The sequence below is a fragment of the Lingula anatina genome, chromosome 10, assembly GCF_051362555.1.
Source record: "Lingula anatina isolate TDL-2025a chromosome 10, LinAna3.0, whole genome shotgun sequence".
NCBI lineage: Eukaryota > Metazoa > Brachiopoda > Lingulata > Lingulida > Lingulidae > Lingula > Lingula anatina.
In genome coordinates, this window is record NC_141776.1 from 13,305,305 (window position 1) to 13,325,381 (window position 20,077).

At 35.8% G+C, this 20,077-nt stretch overlaps 2 protein-coding genes across 7 annotated transcripts in view; both read left to right on the top strand.

Moving 5' to 3' along the window:
* Window positions 1-2,630, top strand: part of LOC106167660 (ubiquitin carboxyl-terminal hydrolase 9X-like) — a 45,935-nt gene extending 43,305 nt beyond the window's left edge. The window contains exon 56 of the mRNA XM_086996676.1: window positions 165-2,630. Within this exon, the coding sequence (XP_086852802.1) occupies window positions 165-476 (312 nt within the window). The 3' untranslated portion in view covers window positions 477-2,630. The remainder of the gene's footprint in view (window positions 1-164) is intronic.
* Window positions 2,631-3,864: 1,234 nt separating this feature from the next.
* LOC106153780 (inositol 1,4,5-trisphosphate-gated calcium channel ITPR2) overlaps window positions 3,865-20,077 on the top strand; it is a 50,437-nt gene continuing 34,224 nt past the window's right edge. For 4 of the 6 annotated variants that reach the window (XM_086996943.1, XM_086996944.1, XM_086996945.1 and 1 more), the window contains exons 1-17: window positions 3,866-4,266; window positions 8,576-8,646; window positions 8,912-9,036; window positions 9,321-9,407; window positions 13,076-13,153; window positions 13,560-13,640; window positions 13,979-14,082; window positions 14,547-14,634; window positions 14,826-15,021; window positions 15,624-15,766; window positions 16,907-16,957; window positions 17,914-17,992; window positions 18,534-18,625; window positions 18,910-19,035; window positions 19,360-19,410; window positions 19,694-19,774; window positions 19,998-20,056. In XM_086996943.1, the coding sequence (XP_086853069.1) occupies window positions 4,181-4,266; window positions 8,576-8,646; window positions 8,912-9,036; window positions 9,321-9,407; window positions 13,076-13,153; window positions 13,560-13,640; window positions 13,979-14,082; window positions 14,547-14,634; window positions 14,826-15,021; window positions 15,624-15,766; window positions 16,907-16,957; window positions 17,914-17,992; window positions 18,534-18,625; window positions 18,910-19,035; window positions 19,360-19,410; window positions 19,694-19,774; window positions 19,998-20,056 (1,598 nt within the window). In that variant the 5' untranslated portion in view covers window positions 3,866-4,180. Of the gene's footprint in view, window positions 4,267-8,575; window positions 8,647-8,911; window positions 9,037-9,320; window positions 9,408-13,075; window positions 13,154-13,559; window positions 13,641-13,978; window positions 14,083-14,546; window positions 14,635-14,825; window positions 15,022-15,623; window positions 15,767-16,906; window positions 16,958-17,913; window positions 17,993-18,533; window positions 18,626-18,909; window positions 19,036-19,359; window positions 19,411-19,693; window positions 19,775-19,997; window positions 20,057-20,077 lie in introns of all 6 variants that reach the window. The other 2 variants (XM_086996948.1, XM_086996947.1) reach the window with 2 other exon arrangements.

Here is a 20,077-nt window from a genome sequence, read left to right on the forward strand (position 1 = left end):
CGTTTGAGTTTTCAACAAAGGAAGTTTAGTGCTTTTTCTCACTTGTTTTCCCACAATAAAAAAGTAATAATAAATCATAAGAAGATAACTCAAGATAAAAATAAATCTAAAGAAGAAATAAAAGTAGGAACAAAAATCCTAACCCAGTTAAATGTCCATTCCAGGAAGCGGAGGAGACTGACCTGGGAGACGACAGGGACAGAGAAAGCCCTCCACAGGACAACCTCCCCTCCACCTCACAGTCCACCTCCACACAGGGCAAGTCTCAAAAACCAGACCCCGGTCAGTCCTCGGACACTTTCTCCACCAGCACTAGCAGCAGCAGCCAGGTCCCCAACAACCAGAGTGGGAGCCCTAGCGGTCAGCAGGCGCCGGTCATTAACAATCAGTTAAACAATCAGTTACATCAGGAGAAAGTGACCACCACGGAGAAGTCACAAGAGCATTCGGAGGAGGAGGAGACAGTCAAGGAATGAGGATTGGTTTGGGTATTGGTTTGAGGATTAGTTTAGGATTGAGGACTGCTTTGGGATTGAGGATTGGTTTCATAATGAGGATGAGTGACAGAGAGGATTGCATCAGAAATGAGGATTGTTCAAGAAGGGGTATTGGTTGTGGAAGGAAAATTGATTCAAAGTTTACAATTGTTCTGGAATCAGGATTGGTTGGGAGAGATCAGGGATTGCTGCTAATGATGAAAGTTTGGAAGAAAAAGAAATTGGACTGCTCTACAGTGTAGGAGAAGTCAGGAAATGATGGGTTATCTTCTGAAGGACAGAGGATTGTTTTAAATGTGAAAAAGTGAACCCTCAAGGATAAGATGTGAAAGGGATGCTGAAGAAGTACAGTATCTTTGGCAACAGAAATGTGATCAATAATTTGAGAATTTCTGCAAGTACACTGTAAATTTTTTAAGTTTGAGAAGAAAAAAGTTACTTGATTGTTACAAAAGGAAGAGACTTTTGGTGTATTGGAGATGATATTGGATTATATTAGTGGGCATATGTTACTGCAGTGCAATAGGTGAGCCAACACCACAATCACACCTACTACATTCTCTGGCACACTGCGCCTGCCTTACTGTAGTGTTACAGAAATGAACTTTATACCTCTATGATGGTGTTCTGTGAAACAGAACGAATAAACTGCCACTCTGTTATAAGAGAATATAATAATATCCACTCTTAAGAAGGGTTAAGAAGGACACAAGGACTTTTCAGTGAATTAAACCCCAGTGGTGGTAAACTTGTGTGGTAGGAGTGGTAGTCCGCTAGGAACTGCAGTTCGTTTTCCATTATTTTGTACAGGGGATATTCATTTCAAATACGAAGCCCGGTGCTTAAAGCTAAACTTATCCTTTACTAATTGTATGGGATCCAGGACTCCCATTCCCAGGGCTGTCATTCCTGTCACACAGAGTTGGGGCATCAGATTGAAAAAAGTTTATATACAAATGTTGAGGGCAACTTGCAGTTCAGGTTGAAAATAAGAGTTGAACAGGAGTTAAGTACAGTAAGGTTGAATGAGATCGGTGTATTTATCATTTGACAGAACATCGCCTGTCGCTGCGAACAGAGCATGGTAGGCACTTGATAATAATCCAGTGCATGTCCACAATTAGATATTTATTAATTAACTTGCTGTGAAAAACGAGCAAGTGCTTGCTGACGTGGCAGTTCTCTGGGATAGAGAGGTGTAGATTTTAGCATACTATAGAATATTTGTGACTGTTGCTTTTAAAAGCTGTTCCATTGTTCCTCACGTCTTGCTGGAGCTGTTAGTGTTGATTATGTTTAGTAAGCATGACCGGGAAATGGAAATATTACATAATTGAGTGTTATGTATGCCTACAAGTGTCATGGTCCATTTTTCAATTATTGTGCAGAAATGGACTTTTTGTCTTGTTTATTTTCTTTTTATTGTGCTGGCTGGTAACATGTGCCAGTGTCTAACTTATTCAGAGAATATCTAGCTCTGTGACTGTTTTGATAGTATTGAATTATCGACGTGAACAATAGGTGTTTGTGCTCCTTGAGCCAAGGGCTTGCGAGTAGTTTTACAGTACGAAGGGGAACAACTGTGTTCGTGGCAGAGTTTTTTCACACCCGAATGTGTTAGTTGCAATCCTACAGTCACATCTAACGCAATGTCGGCCTTTGCGTTTATCCAAGAATATCGGCTATTTTCATTCATAACTGTAAATATATCAAAGCCAATAGGAGACACTTATATTTCATTATTTAATATGAAGAACGATGCATAGTATGATTGTACAAAGATTGTATAAAAATGGCTTAGTCCTGTACTAAGAAGTGTGATACGAAGGGAGAGATTGTGTTACTACTGTACAGCCCCCATATCTTTACCATTGCCAGGTTTTTGGCTTCATTGTGTGATAAATGTAATAGTTAGCTGTTTATCTTATGCCCCTCCCCCCTTGTACAAATCCCCCCTCCCCTTTCAAAGCCATGGGTGTCTAAAGATGCTTTCAAATGTTGAGAAGAGAAAGGACGTGTGATCGTATGATGTATTATTATAATTATTAATTATATTAATTAAAATGTTGATATTTTCCACTGTGGCTAATGTATGTGTAATTATAAGTCAAAATAAAATGTTATAAAGCTCTATCTTATTTTAATATAAATTTATTTTTTTGGGGCGCTCATGATGTCGAGAGATTATAGTAAGTCTGGTGGGAAAGAACGGACTTCTAAAGTAAACCCCCTCTCGGATAGCGTAAAAGTGGACCGGTTTAACGTGAGAGTGTCCGCTTCCCATTCATTTGTAAAGGTAAGTTCCACCCTCGATTTTGCCCCTCTTGGGTCAGACCGTCGGGCTAACCCTAACCATTATAACTAAATGGAGGGTGGACTCTGTAACACGGACCATCAGTTTCGTTACTCAGGTACTTGCAGGGTATTGAACGTCGCATGTTTGGAACAGAGTTGGGAATTTATAGAATGAAAGAAAAAAAGGGTAGGCTGGTTGAAAAGCATAATTTGGGGTAAGTGCCCAGTGCGTTTGCATTAGGGAACGGGAAATGTATAGAAATGAGGATGGATTGAGGATTTTGTGTAGCGTGTTTCAGTTTATGTTTGTAACTTGTTCGTTCCTGTTATTCGACATTACCATCATGTATATATATTTACCACCAGAATATATTTAAGGTACACTCCATGAGATTTACCCACCAAAATGAATTTCCCGGTAAAAGAAGCAATTTTCTCGTACTCGCAGGTCATTTGTCTACACCTCTTTGCACTTGGGCTTCATTCACATGCAATGTCTATTTTCTAAATTTTATTTTCTATTCGCGCTATCTTATGATCACGGTCTTATAGTAACTTATAGTAACTGGCTCGCGCGGCCAGTAATTACGCCGCGGGATATTCAGGGCACAGACCGTGATCATAAGACATACCGCGAATAGAAAATAGAATTTAGAAAATAGACATTGCATGTGAACGAAGCCTTGGATTCGACCTTTCATAAAATTTATAAAGGTTGATTTTAGCCTGAAAGGACTGGGCAGTCATTTATAACAGCGACCATTTTCCTATAAGCTCCAATGGACGCGCACATAAGTTAACGGTTGACATTATCTTGCAGCCGGAAAATATTTGCCCTTTGAGACGGTCTGAATCTTTAAATGTTCATTTCTTTGTTGGAAAGTTTGGTAAAGAATTAAACTCTTTTTCACGTTTAGAGAAAAGGCCCCGATGTCTTTTTCCTGTTAGACTAAACGAAATATTTAAGCCTGTCTTAAGGGAATATACCATTTAGGAAGCTTAGCCCTCTGCATACCTGTAGGATTTAGACAGGTAAATAAAGGTCCCTCAAAGCGCGCATGCGTACACAATCCATCCTTGGCAACAGCTCAACAATCTCCCGCAAAGGTCAACGTGTGCTATTGAATCTATTGACTCAGTGCACTGCTATAGCCATATTGGAACTGTTGAAAAAGTTTAAGGACATCTCACGCACCCGTAGACAATATTGATCTAGAACGCCGATTAATTAACCAAAAGTCTGTTCACGAGGGCACGATCGTAGCCAGAAAGTTCTTTTAATTGTGTGAGTCTCTTGATCAAGTGACAGAAACGCCATGGATTAAGAAAATCTCACCTGTAGTACCTGTGCAGATTACGAAAGTGAAGGAAGAAGCAAGGCGCGGAAGATGGCCGTTGACAGTCTGTGTGTGGGGGACTTGGTGTTCCTTTACTCAGAGGACGCTCATGGATATGTCCACGCTACCCAGTCAAGGTGGGTAAAGGAAAATCGTTGCATTAATTAACACCTAGCGAGTCTTTAAGTTAAGTTCTTATCACCTTTTACAGTCATGCCGTTAAATACCCATGCTTAATTAACCCTACCGTCGTTGCATTTCTGTCAAAGTTTGAATCTCTCTAATTCAAGCCCTTGTCCTTTACAGGTGGCTTATCTGCTCAGTTTCATTTACTCGAGCAATTATAACTTTTATCAAACTTTTGGAAGCCCCCTTCCCCTCACCTTCAAACACGCATACATATTCTAACCTCACTCCTAGGCGCCGTCCCTGATTTGACTTGATTGATGTTATTTTTAGTTGATAGACGTACCTTGTATTGTAGGCCTATACATCTTAGTTGCCACAACCACAACCCAGGTAGACATAAGCTCGGAGATGTAATAAAAAATCTGATTAAAAACGATTTGTTGATCCCACCCTGAAATTCATCGTCCCCAGGGTGACTTTTTTTAACTCGGAACGCGACTGAACATGACGTTTACTACAGGGTGATCACTACATTAATGGCCAATTACGAATACCGACATCAATTTACGGTTAAAATAATCTTCTTTGCGACTATTTCCTAATCCGATTATAATGCCATGGAAATACGTAAATCAACAGAGATTCGGCTAAAGTTAAAGGGATAACGACTGTTCATTTTGGCCAAAAAATGTATTTTCCTGGGGTAAACAACAATTTTCCCATTCTGACCAATGGTTAATGAATCCATTTCTACATTCAAATTTAGTCCCTATTTTATTTTTAGAAAGTTTGCTTTTTTGTAATAATCTCTTAAGAGATCATTACAGACTTTCGCCATCTATGGAGGTCACATGGTCGGATGACAAGCACAGATTTTAGAACAATTGCTTTGACTGTCATTTTTGGTGGTGAAATAGAACATATTATATTTCCTTGAGTTGTTTACAATGTTTTTATAGTAAAATATAGATTTCATACGAAGAGTTGTTATCCCTTTAAGGGACAATATTTGCAAAGCTTAATGTTCAATACAATGCGCGGACGAAGGTGTAGGGTAGCTTTTCGTAAATTTATAAAATGATCATGGAACATTCATGAAATAGGATATCTGATTATTAAAAAGTTACTGACACTAAATAATAGGCTGTAGACTCTCGTCAGGAAGCCATCCGAGCATAACTGCTGTGGTTCTCTACTCCTAAATGTACTTGTTTTATTTATTCATTAGATGGCCTTTTTCAGTCAAAATCACTTATCTTATTGATTGATGCTTTTCGCTTACAAAAAAGGCTGACAAGGTCGCTGGATTTAGATTTGTGAGGAAATCTCCTGTTTATCTCTTCGTCCTTAATGTTTGTCTGTGTTGACATGCATCACTAACATTTTATACTACATTAGTGTCAGATTAATTTAAGGAGTAGATGCTAAATTATTGTCGCTAATTACCCCGTGAAACAGATTTTGATCACGCATTCGATACTTTACCTTACTGCCCTCTGTCAACTTCGCACATTTATTTAGTCATTCAGAACATTGTATCAAAACATAATTCTATCGTAAATGATGAGTACCGTCTACTATCACGAATACATCCACGAACAATAATCACGGCAGTATAGTCATATAAAACTAACCGATGTATAATTTGGCAATACTTTTTTTTTCAAACAAACACGCCTCTGTGCTTTAAAATGTGTCGAGACTGTCAATTTGTACCTATGATTCCCGATTTTATCCCATAAAAGCAAGAGCCAAAAAAAGAAACCAAACCTAATACATATATCGTGAATATCAAACATGAGAATTTTAGGGACAGTACATATTTCATGTCTATCTTCTTCTTTTGCCCCGGGGTTCGCCATGATATGTACCGAGTGTAACATTCACGTGCGTATGACCATATATATGTGTCCAAACATCCCAGATAAAGGCTTATTTATGAACTTTCACGTCCTGTATTTATTGTCTCTTACGAGTTGGGATAGCATTCACCATATCATACTTAAATGGAAAGAAAAGGCTCTAAAAACGTCATGAAAGTCACAAAATTGCTTTTTTTTTAATTAATAAAGCTAACGAAGTGCTCTCAAGGCATTATTTTATGTTTTGCAGCTGTCGATCGCTCTTTAAAACGTCCAAAGATTCGATTAAATAATTAGTTTTTGGGCGAAGTTTTTTTAATTTGAAAGATGCTGCGCCTGATGTGATTATACTGGTCTAATATATGTTTATATCATAACCAACGAACCGTGATCATATTTAACTGTGTAGAAAACAAAATATATGATATGATATGTTATCTGAACAATAATTCATATACATAACTACAAGGTAGTTAAAAAATTACTTTTAGAAGCTTACATATACATGTACCATGCTAAACTCTCAGAGACACGAGCCGACAAAATATCAAGTCAATCAAGAATTAATAGCTAAACAGCAACTCCAAAATTAATGAATTTTACCAAATAGTAAAACTAAAATCAAAATGCTGTAGTGAAAAAGAGATCTCTGTACTGCACTCTTTTCTTCCCTAACTCTGTCACTGTACTAGATAAAAGTTTACCCGAGGTCTTGTTTGGCCAAATCAAATCCTACGCAGTAAACTACTACATATAACTACTGTTGAGTTAGGGTTACCCGGGGACAGTTGCTTAAATGTACACTTCAGTTGTGTTTATGATGTGCATGTGATCAAATATCACGGTATAGGTGACTGTTATTGTAAGGTGAGATTTTACAGCGAATGTACACTATATGTATATGAAATTCATTCGTCTGGCAATTCAATGGTCTTCTTCTCTCAAATGACGGAGTAGGCCCTACTTACATTTTTTGCTATTCATTACCATTTTATATATGGTGTAGACTCAGGTGTAAGTATAAATCATCCAGAAGATAATGAGTCCGTTTCTTTTTCCATACATACCAATCTCTCTCTCTCTCTCTCTCTCTCTCTCTCTCTCTCTCTCTCTCTCTCTCTCTCTCTCTCTCTCTCAAACACACACACACACACACACACACACACACACGCACACACACACACGCACAGGATCAGTACAACAGAATGGAGGTATACAGCCTCGTGTTACCGTTATGCAATCGATTTAGATCGATAAACCATACTTAACAACGGGTAACTGCACATCAACACACTGCCTTTAGAACAGGTGTAGGTTTACTTGTTATGTCAACACTACCTTCACGTCGTGGGTCTTCAACTCCTGCCAGACACTTCTCAGTGACCTTAATGCGTGATTAAACACTGATATGATTGAATGAAAATTAGGAATAGTTGGATGTCTATTTGATGTTTTACTTGACACAGGGCTGCTTCTAAATGAACTTACCTTGTATGCCCGTTTGGTTTTCTGAGCATAGACATAGAATCGGAATTGAATTCCTCATTGATTTGCCATTTAGACAATTGTGTGCAGAAATGCGTACATTTTAGAAAAAGTGACCCAGTTGATGGTTTTGCCTTAAGTTAGCATAGTGTGTAGGCCTTTTTTTTTCTATAATTAAGGCACCAGTGGCTGTGAAATACGCAAATGAGAAGGCTTTTTCACTATATTTCCCCTGATTTCAAGTAGCCTATAGGCCTACTTGAATTCTTTCATTGGTTATTGGATATTTTAGTGAAAATAATTTAGATAAATAAATAAATAAAATCTCGCTGTAATGGGTTTTGGCGGGTGTTGTCGGATTTTGATATTTTACTATTATCGGCATTTTCTGCTTTTTAGAATAACCTAAAGGTATGTTTGATTAATATTCAACAATATAATAAGTTAATGTAGGCTATCACACAAAAATTTGTTAAATGAGGTCTCCTTTCACATTGTAGCACTTTTTCATTATTATCAGTGTTTTTTACCTAGGCTATATCACCCTTACCAATCTCTTGAAAAACGAACTATTGTAGTCGGAAGTATCTACACTAAACGTGATATTGAAAGAGCAATGAGATGTTTCGTGTAATTTCACGGCTTTTCTTGACAAGCAACCCGTAGGCTCTTCTCTGTGTGGAGGTATAAGGCGGGCTGTAACCATGCACGCTAAAACTTAAAAGTGTGGGTTGTAAAATTATGTTTTACACACATTTTAATAGCAATTTCGGTGCGTTGATAGGTGCTATTTTTCTCAGTGTAAATAATGTTTAAATAAATAATGTTTAATTGTTATATATGAACTATAACATTTCCTTTCTACCACCAGATGTTTTGCATCACTGGTTCATTTTTTTTTTGCAAAGATATTTTCATCTCCACAGCTACAGTATTCAGTAGACGGTAACCCTGAGTTCTCTACTTTCAGTACCATCCACTCAGAGGTGGCGGTAGGCGCAGGACAGGACAGAGAGAAACCAAACCTACCAGATCTTCAGGGTGAGTGGGTAATATGGGGGTTTCAATTATTAAAACCAAATTTATATATATATCTAATTGGCAAGGTGATGTTTTGAAACTTCCACATTTAATATGTGTAGTACTTTAGCCGCTACTAGTTTGCATTCACATTTTCAGCTTTTAACAAACGTGTATCAATGTGATAATGCATTTAATGTACAATTAAAATTGTCAAAACTTTGCTTTAATTATAACTTTAATTATATTAAATTTTAAATGATGCATTCGTTGCTTTTTTTTCCAGTTATTTCATTTGAGATCTGTGTAGCTAACAGATACAAATTGAATAAGAAGTACCGGAAATTAAAACAAAGGCATGACCAGGATCCAACTGGCAAAATAAAGGAGGCAGAGCTTCGAGATGCAAAGGTAAGCTATAACAATTAAATATCCAGTTCCCAAAAGTAGTCAGTTATTTACGAGAATGTTTTGGCTATAGGATATCTGGAGTGTGTATCTGATGCATGCTGTAACGTCAGTTTTTGCTGCAATTTTCTGAAAATCCCAACCAGTAACTTACAATAATTTAATCGTAACTGATCTGTTGTGACAGTAGTTAGGTAATTACATGTTTATTTATGAAGATGAAATAAATCATTGTATATTGTATAACATATGTATATATATTATATTATATTATATTATATTATCAGGCTGCTGCTGATGCTGAGAATGAGGACAATATTGCAGAACAGAGGAGACAGAGGGGGAGAGAGGTGCTCTATGGGCAGATTATACAGGTAAGTTAAATTATTATATAAGAAATTTAGCTATAAATAATTATAAAGGTATGTTGAATATTTTTTTAAACAGATAAGTATATAAGTAACTGTGTTGCAAAATTATCATGATGGTAGGTTAAGTGGTTATGCAGGTGAGCTAAGTGAGCATAATGGTTACTAGTAGCTAAATATCATACAGTTTTGAGCTAAATACACATACAGACAAGCCAAGCAATCCTGATTGACTAAATCATATCTGTATGTAAAGTAAATCATCCAACAGGTAGGCTTAATACTGCATTTGTAAGCATATATTTACATTAGACTACACAGAAGTAACTAAAGATATGGGAATTGCACAAGTGAACCTAAGTTAGCATCATGTATATGCCATTTAAAGATGTAAACCACTAGCCATATTCTAAAGAAGTATAAAGGATTCATACTTGATAGCACAAAGACTTTTAAGTCTTTGTTAAAACAAGTGTGAGCTTGGTAATTGATTCTGTACGGGGAAATATAAGGCATTATACATATCTTCTGTTTAACTGTTGGTACACATGCTGCTCTATCTTTAATATCTGTATTCTTAAACAGTATAAAGGTTTCATCCTTGACAGCATTAAGACTAAACTTATTCCACATTGGTCATTGATTTTGTATAGGAAGATATGGTACAATTGGCGTAAAGTTGCACAAAAGTAAGTTGCAGGAAATATTGATTGAAACTTTTGTGTCAAGGCTGTAGAAACTGCCTAACAGGAAAAGATAGTTGACTGGAAGAGAAAGCTTTGCTTTATCAGGGAACACAGTGAGGAAGCTGGCATCAATTATTGCTAATGCAAAGGTGTCAATTTTATGTGTAAAATTTGTTGCTTATGTTTCCCAGAAGTAGCGAGAACTTGATGGTTAGCTATGAGCTAGGTATTTTCTCTGTTTGTTCTCTCTGACAGAAAGCCAGTGCATATCTTGTACAACTTTAACAAAATTACTAAGAAAAAAGGCCTATAGCCGGCAGTTTCAAAAGAGGTTATTTTTTTATTTTAAAGTTGACCTTTTAATCCCCAGTTGTTGACCCAACTTTAGAAATGACATAAAACCTAAACAAAATTTTGATGGAGAACCGAAAGGCCATTGACGTCCAAAAGGCCGGTCCTTTTGAACAGCCCTCCTCAAACTCCCATGCCTACGTGCCATAAAAAAAGAGGACAATTTTAAACAGTTAGTGTGTGGGAGGGAGAAGAATGAGGAAAATAGCCCCAGTTCTATTGTGGAGTTATTTGTGAGTCATGGACCTCTGGGTTCTAACACAATGCTACCATGGGCACAGGTGAAATAACATGCATTTTTACATTGAGAACAATGTGTGAAAAGCATGAACTTGAAATAAAAAGGTGAAATCAAAGTCACCTTTATTTTGTAACTTTTTAGTGCAGACAGGGATGTAGTGTTCTTGGCTCTGAAAAATTTATCAGAATTTTTTTTTTTTAATAATCTTTTAACATGTTTGTGTTAGGTTGTGATGGATCACAGGCTGGTAGCCGGGGGGGGGGGGGGGGGGGGGGGGGAATATAAACAAACCACCATTTTTTACCTGGAAAGAGTCCACTCTGGGTAAAAACTGATCTGGATAAAAATTGATTTAGGTTTCATGGTAAAAGTTCCAATTTTTAGAAAAAAAGACTTCTGTTCAATCTGAGATAAAAATATCTATTAATAAGGAGTGTTAGGAATTGTGTATGATTTTATTTCATGGAGCATGGTAAAACCAAACATCACCTTTTAATTTAAAGATGATATTCAAATTGCTAAGCCTCTTTTCTAATAAATTTTAGCTTTTGTTAAGTTTCATGATCATTTGAATAGCAAATTTTGATATCATTTTGATTGTTATAACATAATTATAACTTTTGAAATTGCTTAGCTACAGGCCCAGATCTGTAAATGTACCTTCAGTAAAGGTACCTTGGTTAAGTAGAAATAGACACCATTTTACCTTTTATTGTAAAGAAAGGGGAGCAAGTTAACCTGAACTCAAAAAAGGGTAAGGTTACCATGTTTTAGTAACTTGATAGAAAAAAAGGAACAAAAATAAACCCATGCACTGTAGTTATAAAAATGCAGATTCAAAACACCACTTTGCATGCCAGTTATTATCTTGTTTACCAAGCAGGGCATTCTTCAAGATTTTAATTTTATTTTTGTTTTAATTCCATTTGCTTCACTTAAATGAATCAGAAGAAAGACATATTAATTTATTTTAATGGTTAGCATATGAAAATAAACATGATTAAATAAAAAAGTGGCATGACTTAGCCAGCCAAGAGGGTTTTAATGTGTTTGTTTAAGTCAAGTGCATTTAAGTCAGGTTGACTGTTTTGAAAAAATGAATTCACCTGAAGGAAAATTGCTTTATGTATTCACCTATAGTGCTGTTATGTTTTTGCTGTACCTATGCTAATAGTAACAGCAGTAAAATGTTTGCTTGAAAATTACACGGCTGGTTCAGACAAGAATTTCGCCCGAGTTTAGGCCGTCAGTGTGTTGATTGGTTTATAAACTCGGGTTTCATATATTTGAAGAGTGAAATGCTTTATCTTCAGGCCCGTAGCCAGCAATTTCAATAGGGGGGTTCTTTTTCTGAAAAAGTGGACTTTTTCCCATAAAAATTTCATGTACCTAGATCAAATTTTACCCAGAGTGGACCTTTTCCAAGCAAAAGGGGCGGTTCTTTCGAACCCCCCGAACCCCCCCTGGCTACGGGCCTGATCTTACTGATACACTAACCATCTTTTGCACTCACAGAGAAAACCATATGCCTCATATATGTACTATATGTATAATCCTGTTAATCACTTAATTTTTGGACATATTGGCCCATTTATTTAGAAATTATCCCCATTTTTTTTTATTTGGGTACTAAAACAACCCCAAATTTGAAGTGTAGCCTTAACTTGTACAAATCTTGTCTTTGTCAAATGTAAAAAGTTGATATTGCATATATCTGCAGATCTTTGATTACGTATATAATTTCTGACTAATAATGAAACAAAAGTGTTGGTGGAATAGGGTTTGGTAGAGAAGTGTCTTGCAAATTACCGACAATGAAAAGTGTAGCTATAAGGCAATGTTTGTCTACTTCTTTGCTGTAGAACTGTCACTACAGCAAGAAATGTCTTCCTTTCAACTGTCATGTTTCAGATACAGTACATATGTACTATAGTCAAATTACATATTTATATGGGCGTCTGAGTCAATGGCGCCTTTAGCCATATTTCTGTTGAATTTAACTGAGTGTTCAAAGCTTACATAATGGATGTAGTCACCATTATTTCTCTATTTGTCTGGTGGTCAAGGGATCCAAGGACTCTGTGTGTTTAGTGAGACCAAAGGTTGTGTTGACCATACAGATATTGCCTTGGGATTAATTTTTTTCCTTGTGTGAAATAAATTTGATTTAAGTTGAAAAAGGTCAAAGTTCTGTCGTTTTTAACATTTATCATTTTTATTTTTAATAGCATATTTATATATTTAAATTTTTAATCAATAGATAGCTTGCTTTTGTGCCTTTGGAAGATCATTTGCTACTCAGTATATAAAATGCATCACTTGTGGTTTGTCCAAGGGTCAACTTGTTAAAAAAAGATTTAAAAAAACATTATTTATTTGTTTTTTTTATGTTTCAGTTACGCCATGTATTTACCAACAAGTTCATTCATGTCAGCTCCACACAGACATCACGTACAGAAACCAGTAATATGAAGGTAAAACATTTTGTTATGTGTGCTTTTGAAAGAGTGGTAACAGTTGTCAGTTGTACACATGAATTTCAATTTTTTCTTGGAATGTTCAAACAATAGCTGGGCCAATTTTAACTAATTGATATGAAGGTTAAAGGTAAAGAATACTCTCCTGTTCAATCTGAGATAAAAATATCTGTTAAGGGGTGTTAGGAATTGTATATGATTTTTTTTCATGGAGTATGGTATAACCAAACATTACCTTATTTTAAGACAAATGCAAATTGCTTAACCTTGCTTCTGAGCTTTTATTAAGGATTATAAAAGGACAATTTGAATAGCAGTTTTGGTATCTTTCTGATTAATATAACATAATTAAAACATTTTAATATCATTGTGAAAAACATACTGTATCATGTGCTATATTCAGGTGGATCTCCTTAGCTACAATGCCAAACATGCAGAGTATAGAATTATGCCACGTTATAAAGTCAAGTCAGAAGGAGATATTGTGAGTAGATTGCAGCTTTTTTTAATAATAATAATGACAACAGTAAATTTGAGACTGTGGATGTTGTGCACCATTAAAACATGATAAAAAACAGAAAAAATCAATTATAGTAATGACTATGCTATATAATATGTGATTATATGACTTTTGAATGTTACATATCTTTAATGAAATTGAAACAGTTTGAAATAGTCTCATTGACAGATAATATTAGAATGGTACTAGCAGCACTCAAACAATTCAATTTTTATGTAAGTTTAATGAGAGTTCCTTGTAATATATCATAGGAGATAAATGTGTATGTATGCACCATGTATATTTGTATGCATATCCACTAGGTCCAAGTAGAGGATCAGATTGTCCTGGAGAGTGTGAAGACAGCTGGGCAGTACCTCAGCGTTAGCAGGTCACATTTCAGTGCCAACCATGTCTACTCTGGCTGGTGAGTACAACATGATCTGTGTGTGTGTGTGTGCATGTGTGCGTGTGCATGTGTGTGTGTGTGTGTGTGTGTGTGTGTGTGTGTGTGTGTGTGTGTGTGTGTGTGTGTGTGTGTGTGTGTGTGTGTGTGTGTGTGTGTGAGGGGGGGAGAATGTAAGACAAATGTTGAAATGAAGAGGTTTAAGTCTGCAGTTTGAAGTTTTTCTGTCCATTGGCAATGTGAACTTGCAGACCTCAGAAACATACTAGTCCCAATCAAAATTGTATTGGCTGCTTATTGAAAATTAAATCTTAAACAACCATTAAGCTTTTATACCAAATGTACTAGTCAATTGCTGCCACAAAGTTAAAAACAAAGGTATTAAAACAAAGTTTAAGTTTAAGGTATTTAAATGTATTATCCTGACTCCAAAAATTTAGTAAAATAGATAAAACATTACAATGGCATTGTAATTATAATTTCAGTCATGAGTTGAACCTGTCTGTACGTCACTCTGGTTTTACTGTATACAGACATCTAAAGCCTGGTCCAGAGAATGAAGACAGACTCCTGGTACGTGAAAATTTTACTTCTTTTTCTTTATTGGTTGACAGTTTATACAGTTGCAAGTTAACCTTGAATGCATGTTATTTGTCATTTGAATTGGTTTTCTAATACAAAATTTTATTAAACATACAGATGTTGAGAATTTATTAAATAGTAAGTAGAGATACTGTTACAGTATGTTTTCAATTGTTTTCTAGCCTGGTGCTCCCATTCAGCTCTTCCATAAAGACATAGAAGCCTATCTTGTAGCCGAGGGATCATTTGATGAGGCGCTGGTAGAGGATGTTCATTTACGAGTACGACAGCTCAATCAGAACAATCCTCGGACCCTCTATCCTTCTTCCTCTGCCCTTACATACTGGCAGGTTGAGGCTGCGGAAAGCGTTATTAAAGGTAGGTGTGAGACAATTGCATCAGTGCTGTAGGTGTGACTGTTATGTAAAACTAGACATTGTGTTAGCTGTGACATTGTGTTATATATGATAGTGAGTCAATATGAAGCACGATAGTAAGATGTTCCAGGTTAAAAGGTATCTTAGACCCCATTCCCAGAGATTAGATCGATCCAACTAGATCGACCTAACTCCCTGGGGGTTCACGCTAAATAGCTGTCAGCCGAGCGGGCACGAAAGTTAACCACCCCCTTACAGCTTGTAGTAGGCGGGACGGACATTTAAGCCAGATTATCTGACAGTAATCTAGTGAGACTCCCCACGGGGATAGATCGATCTAAAATCTTTCGGAATGCGCCCTTAGAGAGTAGACTCCAGTAGATTCTAGAATTTAAGGTGGGTGACAATTAGTGTGAGTGACTATGTTTAAGGTCCCCTAGTGTTTAAGAATGTGATATGACTCTTATGTAGACATTATCTTCCTATTACTGGGTGTAACAGTGCCTTGGATGCAGTGATTAAGTCTTTTTAAAGATGTCATTGTAAACAATGTTGACATGTTATTTAAAGCCAGCCATAACAACTTCTTTTTTCCTCCACCAGGTGGGGTATTGAAGTGGGAGCAGCAGTGCCGTCTGAAGCACATGGTCACTAGGAAGTACCTGACAGTGGACAGCAACATGAAGGTCACCCTGACCTCCGACACCGATCGCAGGACCATATTTCGGTTACATCCAGTTATTAAGGTAGGGTTGATGTATACTAATTATTTCCAATTCCTGTGCTAATAAATAAATGTCTTTTAACATATGATAATTATGCCTATGGGCTGGTCACTTGATGATGGCACACCTAATGGTTTCCCTGCATGAGGAAAAAAGGTATAGCTGTTATATGCAATATAATTCTATTCTTTATGACTTGTGACTTGAAGACAGATTTATACAGTGTTTATACTAAGGTTTGGAATGTGCCATTTTTGTCAGTAATTATAGTTGACTTTTGGATCATGCCAATACATATATGAGAGGTAGTAAATGAGGCTGACTGACTTTCTCATACATAGTATAAACCAAAAAATGTACATACTATTGATAAATAATTAAATAATTTTTTTTGCTTACTGTAATACTGTCAGAATCAACTGAAGTACTGGAGGGGGAAGTCAAATAATGTATGGCTTATTAATCCATGCAATTATTTCAAATTCAAGTTAACATTTTTAAGAATAGAAGAAGATTTATAATTGTTGAGCATTCTTTGACATACATCTTAGGCTTTCTGGCACAATGGAGTGATAATGGTAGGGAATGACTTCATTGTGTTGGGTGTGATAATTAAATTTTGTGTTGGGTATGACAATATTGTGTTGGGTGTGATAATATTGTATTGGGTATGACAATATTGTGCTGGGTGTGACAATATTGTGTTAGTTGTGACAAAATTGTATTGGTTGTGGTAGTGAGGTATATGGCCATCCTCACTTTTTGTTTTGAATTAAATGAGATGTTTCTGCAATAGAGTGCATTAGAAAATGTGATTATATATTTTGTTTTGAATTCCAGAATTTGCAACACTACTTCCTATTTTATCCGTTTTTTTTTTCTTTTTTTTTGTATTGTGTTTAAGTTATGAATGGAAGCTAACCAGTTTATCAAAAAGCTCGTCACAGTTTTTGTGTGGAAGATGAATTAATACATCATGCCCAATGCAAAAACAACTGTATTCATTGACATGAGTGTATTAAAAACACGCGAAGAAACAAACCTATGCCAATTCACTACCATCTGTTGCACAACAAATATGAAATGCAGAAATTGTTGTCACTATGAGTTTACTGTGTATTTTTATTTCTCTGAAAATATCATCCACATTTACATTATCAGAACCAGAAAATAGATCGTGAGAACACCCGAAAGGGACCCAAGGGGTTAAAGGTAATGGCTGCTATGGTGGCCGCTGGGAGTTGCTTGCCTGTGAGATTATAATCGCCATTTTCTGTAACAGTCAATAGCACACGAATTGATGGTGTGATTTTTAGATGGCCTGACACATAACGATTGATTTTCATGGAAATTTTTTTTGCTTGAAATAGTCAGAATTAATCCAAATAAGCTTTTTGTGTGCCGTCACCATTATTGACCCTTGCCACTTACACCACAAATCACTGGTGTTGAATCATTGGTATCATGATGCTTGGATTTGATTAACTGCTTGTTTTTGCTATACCAGTAGATAAACTTTAAAGATATAATTTAATGTTGAGAAACAACACTTTTTTTAAGCAGAGGTAAAAAGGATAATGCATCGATCACTTGAAATATTTTTCACTCGGTTTGTTTTGCCATTTGAATACAGCCATGCATTTTTATTTTAGATTTTATTTTAATACATTTGTGTTGCTTTTTATTCACCTCGCATAAGTGATAGGACTTATATTAACTAAGTGAGTGTATTAGATTATCATTTTCTTAGTATCAGAGATACTGGTAACTTTTACAATTACACCACTGAAATGTTTTAATTATCTGTCCCTGAAACAATCATAATTTATAATTCTGATATACGCTTAGCATTTCAAACATTTCAAGATATGCAGATATTTCAGATGTGTTGACATCGAAGCTAAAGACAGCAATGTCTGTGGATAAAATTTATCTGTAGTTATTCAGGGGCGGATTTAGGCCGTCTTCTGGGTCTTCCGGAAGACGGTCAGATTTTCAAGTTTACATTGACGGATATCTAATTTTTTCTGTCGGAAGACGGTCAAAAAATGGAGAATGGATCAACAAATATAATATGGAAGACTGTCAAAAAATATATCTGGATCCGCCCCTGGTTATTTGTATTATAAAAAAGACAACAATAAAAAAATATCTATTTTATGTTCCAGGAAGCAGACTCCATAGACTATGGTACTTACTGCAGAATAGAACAGGTGGTTACGGGATACTGGCTTCACGCTGAACCTGGTAAGTGGCCTGTCGTACTGCTTCAAAGATATTCTTGTTCATATTTAAGAATTGTGGGGGGTCAACCGAGAATTAGTTATTATAATAACTTTCTTTTTTATTACATGATAATGATAATTTATTGAGCATTAAATGCCGTTATACATTTATGGGTTCTCTTAACTATTGTTTATAATAACTACCGATGTAACTTTTCACCTGCAAACTACAAAAAAAGTGCCAATGTATCCTCCATTATGCATACTTCAAGATCAAAGTCATTTACTCAAATAAAATGAGATTAATGAATGTTTTTTTTTTTTTTTTTTTGGGGGGGGGACTCAAAATTTCATAGGGGGAGTCACATTTTCATAATGAAAATCTGACTGGGGAGTCACATTTTAGGGGAGTCAGATTTTCATGGTACACCGGTACAATAGGGATTAACAAAGAACACATTTTGCATTAATTTCATAATCACAACAAACACATTATATGTGTAACTGGGCACATAAGAGGCTTAATTTAATTCTGTTGGTGATGTAAGCTTTCTGTATTCTAGATGAATATGTGAGACAAGACGACAGAGTGGGTTCCCAGGGTGATGATACGTCTATGGAGGGACTGAAATGGACATTGGCCAGCCTGAGAAAGGTAGGATTTAATTGGGTTATTTGATTATTAAACTACAAAGAAAGGGAGTTATATTTTTGCTGGTGCCTTTAGGTGAATCTTTTTAATCTTGTCACTGATCTTGATATTGCTGTAAGTGCCAGAGTATGACTGTTGTTGAATTTGAGCTTAGATATAATAATTATTTCAAATAGGAGAATTTGCTTCTGAAAAAAAATTATAAAACAGTATATATTAAAATGAAAGAAAGTAGAGGTCTTACAGTGATTAACATAATTTACATTACATAATGCATATGTTTTTAGGTGTCTGTAGAAAAAGAAATGCAGTACAATGATGCGTTCACCATACAAAAAGTGGCCCCAGACCTGGTGGAAAACTTCAACTGCATGGCGGGCATGGTGCCTTTTCTACAGAACTTGATCAAACAGGTCAGAATGCATTTGTGTGTGTGTGTTTGTGCATGCATGTGCATGTGAGTGCATGTATGTGTACAAGTATGTGCACACTTGCATGTGTATTCATGCATGCATATATGCATGAATACAATCGACAGGCATTTATCCAATGCCAGAAAAACATTTGTGTATATGGGTATATTGTGAAAAGTTGATGGGATTAGTATACTAGTACATGTATGTTGGGTTGAACAGTATATTTATGCATACATATGCGCTATTTGCATGTCTATTTTACAATTATAGACTGAAAAGTTATGAAAACTTTATGACATATTTTCTTCTTGTTACTTACAGAAAAAAGCTGGTCAGAATTTAACAGCCAAACAAGCCCAAGACATCAAAGCTGTAAGTATGATGATATGGCACACACATACTTGTAGAAAATTTAAAAGGGGGTTGGCCAGGGTCTATTTTTTAAGAGATCTTTTACCATAATAGCATTTTTTCCCAGTTAAAGAGGCAGTTATATACCCCAGTACTTGCGTGTCATATATTTTATAAATAATCTGTTTCAAACCAAAATATTTTAAAAATATTTTGATATGTATTTTACAAATTTTTAAATGCAGAGCACTGGCAGACATTAGACATTGGTCTTTTGATGAGGTACTTGTTTGTTTTTTTCCAGTCCTTGAAAGAGATGTCCAACTTCATGTTTCTGAACAGTGAACCCAGTAAGAAAAGGCAGAAACTGCTCAGAAATCTTCGTGTAAGCGTTGACTGTTTTTTATTCAATATGAAAATGTCATGGCCAAATGTATTGTAAATAATTATAAAAATACAGAAAGTATACGATAAAAGATTTAATTTACTAGACTAAATATGTTCTGCTGACACTGAATAGCATGTTGGGAAATAGACAAAAATATGAGATATCATTATGATCATGTGACAAAATTAAATGTTAAACCATTTTGTAATTTTCCCTCCAGATTGTAGAGCTGCTGGTCAAAGTGTTGCTGATACCATATGTAGGCAGTAATGACAAAAGGTTAGGAATGTTCTCTTTCAG